General features: G+C 38.6%; 1 protein-coding gene across 1 annotated transcript; it reads left to right on the forward strand.

Annotated features, from left to right (window-relative positions):
* The first annotated feature begins 657 nt into the window (after window positions 1-657).
* Window positions 658-8,430, forward strand: LOC140245485 (uncharacterized). The gene is made up of 4 exons (XM_072325057.1): window positions 658-1,510; window positions 3,567-3,680; window positions 7,333-7,410; window positions 8,135-8,430. The coding sequence occupies exons 1-4, from the start codon at window positions 658-660 to the stop codon at window positions 8,428-8,430; spliced, it is 1,341 nt and encodes a 446-aa protein (XP_072181158.1).
* The last annotated feature ends 326 nt before the right edge of the window (window positions 8,431-8,756 follow it).

The raw sequence follows: 8,756 nt of genomic DNA on the forward strand, positions 1-8,756 counted from the left end.
TGGGTTGAGGGCGCCCTTCAGCTTCTAAGGCTGCGTGACGTCATGTGCATAAGGTCTATAAACATTACATTGCACTCCCGTTATAATGAACATGGTTGTAACAAAATGCCAGTTACAATGAAGCAAAAATTTAGGCCACAACATTATTTGCTCTATGTCTAGCAATGTTTTTTAGTGTTTTGTTCAGTTATAACAAAATTTTGATATATCGCAAAGAAAACTGCTAGTCCCAAGGACTTCATTTGAACGGGAGTCTACTGTATTCCAAAGGTTCATCCAATGGAATAAGGTTCGTTCTGAAGGTGCATTAATCTGAAAATGAAATAAGGGTGGTAATCCAAAGCTTTGTTCATCTGGAGATTTTCATCTGAAAATGAAATAAGGTTTAAGGTTCATTAGTATATACATGAAAATGTATAGCATTCGTTTATAATCTTAAAATGAAATGAGGTTTGTTGATCCAAAAATGAAATACAGCAAGGTTTGTCATCCTCGCTATTGTTTTTGTAATAATATATGTTTTTTCATGTAGGTGTTCTTTCTCGGATCTGCATCTAGCATAGACCTCTGTATTTCCTGCATTTAGACCTGCTGCATGGTGATGCACTAAAGACAGAATTCACCAAGGATTGAACTGACGACATTGACAGGAACACCATGGATGACTCTGAGAGATTTCCTTGTTTGTATCGGAACACAGAAATCAATGGCAATGAACCCACGCCGGGTCAAAGTGAGTTTGTTGACGATAACTTCCAGGAGTCACCTGGCTTCGACGACACAGACAGCTCCTCTCCGAAAGTCCTCTCTCCCGTTCCGGATATCATTGACCGCGTTGCCATGGTTTCAAGCCAGAATGACAACGATGATGCTGGCTACTATTCTCAGGATCCGAAGGAGATGCCCTCCCTATATCCTGAGGTCACTAATGCCAATAGAAATCAGCAGTCTATATTAAACAACAATCTAAGACCACTGAACTGCAGAGGGTCAGTTTCTTCAGGAAAGGTGTATGGTGTAAGCATGCCACCAAATTACATAGTGAATTCAAACAGTAGAAGGACTTCATTTGGCCCAAGCAGCGATAAGAATTCATTGGATGTAGTGAACTCTCAGAGAGACAAAGAGATTGTTCTCCGGAAAATTCCCTCTCCGACGTCCCCCGAGAGAGGTCAGAATGAAAATGGGAGTTTTCTGCCGGAATTATCATCCAGAAACAACCAAATCTCTGCCAAGAGAAAGTTGGAATACATTGAGAGTGAGTGTCAAAGCAGTCGGTCCTCAGGAGCACAGAGTGCGACAGGGAGCTTTGCCAAACAAACTTGTGATAATGATAAACCTTCCAGTGAGGATGCAACAAGCGGAACCAAAAAGAGGAAAAGGAGAGATGGCGATGATGAAAGTGATGGTAATGCTGATTCCACAACTGACATGGTTGAGCCAGACAATAAGAGGATGCGAGGAGCAGAGCTGTTGCCACGGCAACCTTCACATCCTCCAGCCCCTCAAGGTAGAGTATCAAGAATTTAGGAAGATTTGAAAGAAAACCAAAGCCCTTGATAAATGTGGATTGAGTGAAAGCAACAATATTACTAGTACAATACATCAGTGAAAGGAAATGGAAAATCACACCATTGATTCGAAAGTTATGAACTTTTGAAGTTTCAGTGCCATGACTACTACACTTCATGATGTCATTATGGACAACAATATAAAGAAAACAAAGAAAATTCAACATATACCCTAACTTTCTAGGATAATGAAAGAGCACTTACCTCTTTTCAGAAAGCAGGGGGAATAATATTACCCTTAACACATGTCAGTAACAAGTCAATGGAATGTTTACTTTTCAATAAATATGAAATTTTGTGGAATTCTGAAATCTGTATTTTCTTTATTTCGTTGTCGAAAAAGACATCACGAAGTGTATTAATCTCCTTATAAATCCAGTCATGACAGCACAGAAATGGAAAAGTTCATAACGTTTGACTGGATTGTCCGATTTTCCTCAAACTTTCGCTGCTAAATATTGCTGCTTTTACTCAATCCACATTTACATGTATAATTGGACTTTGGCTTCCTTAATAAATAAAATAGGTGGGAGTCCTTGTTTGGTATCCATTGTCTGTTGCATGGACATAGTGTTCTCAGTGCATATAATAAGGACAATAGATTGTTCCTCTGATAAATTTCCAGCTTTATAGAGATAAACCATTAAGAAATCAATAAACTACAATGTGTGGACAGGATGTCTTTTTCAGCTGTAGATATTTTTGTGTGCAAAACAGGACAATGAAATGTAAGAAACAGAGTCATCTTTCATGCAAAAGTCAGTGATTGATAATGATATCAAAATTTACATGTGTAACAGTAAGTGTCATTTAAGGAATAATAGTACAATAGTGTTATTTGGTGTTGTGGATCGTTCTAAATAAACTGGAAAAAGTCTCACTATTAATTACAAAGAGGGTTAAAGGTCAATCCATGATCGATGGTCAAGATCAATTAACTTTGACATCTAACTGTAAATGCAGGGTCACGCTCTTAGGGCATACAATGATGTACAGTATGTTTGTACAGCTACAAAGTGATTGCATGTGGAGCAGAGGCATCCCAGTTTTCTGCACAAAAGTGAAATTGCTAGTTCCATTAATTATCTATTATTAACCCTAACTTACAACTCTGTACCTGGGCTACTTTGTATTTTGTGAGCTTAATCCTGGGGGGGGCATGATGGCCCCCCTTATGATCTCAGCCACGATTCGCGCGTTCGTTACAAAAATTGGCACACACGTCACTCATGACGCAATCTATAGGGCTGTGTTTTTAAATTTCAATAAATCGCTTTATTTTATTCTATATAAATTAATTATGTTAATTTATGCATAGAAGTAGAATTTGGCTGGAAATCATTAAATAAAGCCCCCCTGATTTAATTTACATGTAGGTAAAAAAAAGATTGGTATCAATTTTAATTTCTTATGTATTTTTGTTTTTATAATTTCTTATGTATTTCATTGGTTTTTTTTTTGCTCTTTGTTTTTATTGTTTTTTCAATGGGAATCATTAGCAACACTATTTCAATCATAAGAAACATAAAATTTATTGTTTTTAATCACTAAAAGTAAAAATAATGATACAATTACGAATTTCAGATAGAAACCTGATTTGCATTGGTTTTTGTACACAAAATCACGTTTTTGAGCAATTTTCAGTCTGACATGCACTTACGTAATGTTGCGTAACTTCGAAACCACGTACGTTGGTCTTAAAAGTTGCGCAAGGCTTCAAGGTAAATTGTCATGAATCGCCATGTGGATGCGTTCTTGCGTTGCGGAGATGTCGCGCGAAGTGTCGAGGGGGGGGGGGCCCATTATGGCCCCCCCAGGTAAGTTAGGGTTAAATCATCTTCTCAGTTTTAGAAGTGCACTTTAGATACTGGAACAGTACCTAGTACCTGTACTTTTTCCTTATGCTGTTTTGTCTTGTGCCACTAATTATCTTTCCGTTGTAATCATCATTTGTCAGGAAGTTGGTACACAGTTAATGTAATTGATGTATTACAGGTTGCATGGTGCAGGGCCCAGCCAGAAGTAGGCCCAATGGTTCAAACAACCAGTATGAAATCCAAGGACAGAACAACTGGGTGGTTGAGAGTCCTCAACACTGTACATTCCACAGTAAGTATCATTTCATGTTGGTTTTGTTTCTTTTGAATTCATAAAGGTATGCTTTCTCATTGATAATAAACTTGTTTATCATTTGTACAGTTTTCAAATATAATTGCGTATATATTTATGTAACATTGAAGGTCTGAACTTGTTTTACAGTGCTCTGGACTGAGATAATGCTCTGATGAACATTCATAATAGTAATACACTAAAAACGTATAATTGGAGGTTGTCAAACATTCTTCAATATGAAGTTGTGGTTATGAATTACTTCGATCCTCTTAAAATTCTCTGAATGCACATCGGGCATGGTTGTTTGTTATTGTTATCATCAGGCTGGTTCCTTTGGAGGTTACTATTTTTTGGCACCTGTCCAAATACAACTCCCGAGCTCTCGTCTGGACTCCTGTGCCCTTTGGCTCACAGCCTATCTGCTACATACAGGAAGTGCCTAGTTTTTTACTCATTGCCAATCGACAGCCCACAGTGCAGTCCATCACTCCAATAGGGCAAAATGCCATCCTGTTTATCACTACTCTCTCCTGTTATGATGTCATATCTTTCCACTCAGAGTCCTTGCACTCCACTCCATTACTCTGTTGCATTTTTTCCTCAGAAGGAGGAATAGTTCTTGACATCAGTTTCTATCTGGGATTCTCTTCTCGTTTCCTCAGCTTTCGATGGGCTGATTTTGCTACAACGCACATTTCCCATAGACACCTGCCCAAGTAAAATACTTGAGACTCGTCCTCAATGGGTTCTCCCCTTCCCTTCTCTTGAGGATATCTTATTGCTCTACAATAAAAAAAGAAAGAAATTGTGTGATATATCTGTAATTACTTTATTTGTGCCACAACGATTGATGGATGCTTTGCAAGCACACTTTTGCAGAAATTGGAGATAGCTACATGGGTATTGTGATGGCATCTATGTTAGTATGTCAATGCCTGTAAATTTCAAGGTGTGTGCAAATAAAGTGCAGTCACCCAAAATATTGTCTGATCAGCACGTGAAAATTGAGACAGTGACAAAAAAAAAAAAAAGAACAAAAGAAGCAAATACAGTACGCAGCTGTTCAAAGTGCTCACTGTATCAATTCCATAGTTTAATCTGCTGGTCAGACATGTCTAATAGATTTTTTCATTCTGCTAAAATTGTCCCAAATTGATGTACAACTACTGTATATCTATCAGAGAATGAGTTTGCTTTGTAAATATGCTGCAGTACCATCATATTCCACCAATCAACTTTAATTTGTAAAGAAAGAAACACACACACAATTAGCCAGGGGAGTGTTTCTCCACCCTGTCCTTGTTCTGTCAATTCTTCAGTGAGAATGATTTCATGGAATTGGAAAAGTACTGATGTAATATCAGGAAACGAATTTGATGTGTTTTGTTATGAATAGAAACAGGGCGATTTGTGTATACGTGCATTCTAGGACAGGCAGAGTTCCGTTCAACCTGATGTGGAGTCTATGAAATTACCTTGGGCTGAACTCTTGTAGTAGATCACCAGTACAGCTGTGTCAACAAGGACAGGAGTAGTGAACTTTTTTTTTTTTTGGGGGGGGGGGGGGGTGGGTGGGACCTGCTGGTAGGATTGACTGAGTGTAGGATTGTTATTGTCCTTTGCCATTGTGGATAATGTCAAACACTTTACTAGAATGATGTACAGTACATGTGTACCTGGCTGTTGTGGTGAAGTCTGTAGTTGTCGTTGTTGCTAACATGGGCAGCCATGATGCCATGGTAACCATGAATGCTGGCAAGGAAGTGCCAATTTACGTGATAGCTCTTGAAGAGGATAAGTTGGACGTGACATGTGGGATTATCAGCTTTTTTCTTATAATAATCCAGAGTGATGTCAACAGCTTTTCCCCACTTCTCCAATGTCTTGTTTTTGTCTCAAGCCCATGTCACATTTAATATCTGCAGAGACAAGGCTGCTATATTAAAGTTTCTTCAGAGACTTAAGAAAAAAAACCCAGCAATATGTGTACCGGTATGTTTGTGTGTTTGCTGGGATTGAAATCATGAAGGGTGCTCGTGAATAGACAGACAAATAATATTTAGTCACACATTTATACTGTAAGCAGCTAGGGAAGAGGTGGGAATAGTGAGACATCCTGTATGGTTTTTATCTTGTTATTGATGTTTCTCATTTGTGTGTTGGTACAGTATTTTTCATTTTGTTCATCACCTGTCTTCATAGTAAGAACAATTACCTGCATGTAGTACAGTATAATTGCAGTGCCAAAAGCTCAAACTCAAATTTAGTCCATGCTCTCCCGTACCCTGTGTATCTTTTATGTTCATTTGTTTTTAAAAGACCATCTAAATCAAGAATTTGGCATGCTACCTATTACAATATACCTCTGCCAAGGGTGTTTTTTTTTTTTTCTGCGTTGGTTTGTGTGCTTGTTTGTTTGCTTGTCTGTCTGTGTGTTTGCAAAATAAATCAAAAAGTTGTGAACATATTTAGATGAAACTTACAGGAAAAGTTGATAATGGCACAAGCAATAGATGATTAAATTTTGTTAGTGTTCCAGAAAACTACTGGACCCGGGATACTTTCATTTCTTTTTAGGGTTGTCAAATGTTGGCAAATAGGGCCAACAAATGAGGGAGTATTTGAGATGTGCACAGTACGTGCACCAAGTGCACGCTCGGGCTGCAGGGTGTAACTACCTGCTGATGAGATGGACTCTGTATCTGAGACATAACAGGAAGCTTAAGGCTTCTTTATCAATGGGAAATACGGGCAATTTTCAGCATGCCTGTATGGGTAGAAATGAGCTGCTTGGTGGAGGTCTGCAATCTTGAGTGCTTTTCTAGATTAAAGTAATCTGTTTCAGGAATAAATGCTATGCTAGATAAAAAAAAAGAAAACATTATTTATGGCAGAGGCAGCTGTAAATTAGTAGACAAATGCAATAAGAAAATGCTCAAGCAATATTTTTATATTGTTTGTTCAAACATCAAGTCCATCAATTTATTTGAAATGAAAGTAACAAATATTGTACTTACTAAGTTGAAACCCAGACTTTGAAATTCCATTGTCTCATATTGCTAAAATATAAGAAAATGTATTTCTTGACTATTTTCTTTTCTGAAATCTTATTTGATTAAGCATCATGTTAGCATGGGTAATTTTCCCCATTTTTTATAAAATACAATTTTATGTCTTCGACATATTTTTTTTTTTACTTTTTTTTTTGATCTGCAGAGATTGACAACACTACAATTTTTTTTTAATTTATTTATTTTTTTTAAAGAATGACATTTAAGTAATATTCTAAATTCAATTCCTCACCAGGTCCTGGGTTTTTAGTGAGGGTTGCTACAACTGTACATTTAACAATGTTGATCTCTTAAAGACAGTTTGTAGCCAGGCATAATGTATGTAAACACTTTGAAAACCTACTTCGTCTGGGATTGGTTATTTCCAATGCTCAATGTTTCAGTGGATGGTATACACCAGGTATTTGTCAATGACATTACGAGTCATGTTGCATTGTGTGAAAAGGACATGTCAGTTTATGAGATTGTAATTAATGTGTGACATGCTTTGACTTTGCTGTGACAGGCAGTTTGTATGTCAAAAAGTGTGAAGATGTTTGGATAATCGTGTATTGGTTGTATACTTATTTTTCCTACAGTCTACCAGTCACAGGGGAGTGAGGCCAAAGGTCAACACCCAGTGGAGTGGGCAGGAATAAGCATTCATGAAGTTAATGGTAAGATATCATTCTAGCTCGAAATATGTGGACAGTGACAACAAACAAACACACAAACTTGCCATTAATATGGTAACTTTGGTCAACTATGACAAATACAAGTCCCATAACAGATTTTCAGGCTGTCCATTGTGTCTGTCAAAGTTGTGTTTATGTATTTTATACATTTTTGTCCCCTGTTCAAGATAATTGTATGATGAAGAAGAGAGATTGTGTATTAGTTTGTAATAAGCTTACAGAATCAAACACATACTTCAATGTGTAGCAGCATGTGGAGCAGTCAAAGAAATAGAAAAGCTTTCATAGAGCGTTTGCTCCTATCCTACTTCAAACCGAGAGGCACATAGATCTACACATCTTCTCGATCGATCAGGCTTGCCGGTGACCTTGTGAATAAGTGCCATGTGCACTACTATAGAGTAATCAATGATCTGCCAGAGAATAACAGTTATAAAATGCAGTTGTGCTTTTGCGCCTGCACACTCCCTGTCCTCCCGTGCATTAGCGAAAAAATAATGAAAGCACATGTAACTCATTTCAGCACTTCTGATGGTTACATTCTTAAAACCCACGTCGCAACCATGTTTAATTTCTTCATGATATCATATCTCCAAGATATGAGTGTCAATGCCGTGATCTTGTTTCAGGAACCCAGAGAGTTGATAGGAACAGCAGTGTAGAGAAATATTGTCAATGCCATCATGTTATCTTCTTGTAATGACAGATGCAGCGTTGAAGAATGCTCTGCAGGAAGTTGCGAAGGTCATCTCCCAGGCTGGCAACTGGAAGAGGTTTGCCCGCATCCTGCCAGTGACCCGGAGCCCCTCCCTGGAGCAGGATCTGCGGGGTCTCGAGGCGTGTCCGGCGAGCCCCCGTGACAAGGCCCTGACGGTTCTCCTGCGATGGTGGCGCGAGGAGTGCGGGTGCAGTCTGGGCGGTGAGGTCAAGGAGAAACTGAGAGGAGCTCTGGAGGACTGTAGATTGGTCAGGATGGCTCGCAGTCTGGACAAACTCCTCTAGACCAGACCTTGATGCTGCAGGAGGACTGGTGTAGTAAGTCCCTGTGCATCTGCATTTCCTGTATGAGAGTAAAGTTCAGCAGGGATCACAGATCACGAGGAGATTCAGGAGTCCATCTGACTTGGAGTCCTGAAAAGTGAATAACGTAAAAGAATCCAGTATTAGTACCTCCATTCTTCTGTGAATCCACAGCTCTGATGCACAGTGGCATCAAAGTGCTTCTTAGGGGGGTTATTGGGGGGAAAACAGATTTTTGAAAAATGGGCAAGGAAGGGTGGATAGAAATGAAGATGAACCCCTGTAAGGAGTTCTGTGATTTTACACAG

This window comes from Diadema setosum, chromosome 2 (assembly GCF_964275005.1).
Source record: "Diadema setosum chromosome 2, eeDiaSeto1, whole genome shotgun sequence".
In the NCBI taxonomy this organism is placed as follows: Eukaryota; Metazoa; Echinodermata; class Echinoidea; order Diadematoida; family Diadematidae; genus Diadema; species Diadema setosum.

Bases quoted from the DNA above. Each gene is read 5' to 3' on its own strand.
- LOC140245485 (XM_072325057.1), top strand. From the start codon at position 658: ATGGATGACTCTGAGAGATTTCCTTGTTTGTATCGGAACACAGAAATC. The intron at 3,681-7,332 runs GTAAGTATCATT...TTTTTCCTACAG, and splicing joins TCAACACTGTACATTCCACA to TCTACCAGTCACAGGGGAGT. The intron at 7,411-8,134 runs GTAAGATATCAT...TTGTAATGACAG, and splicing joins AAGCATTCATGAAGTTAATG to ATGCAGCGTTGAAGAATGCT.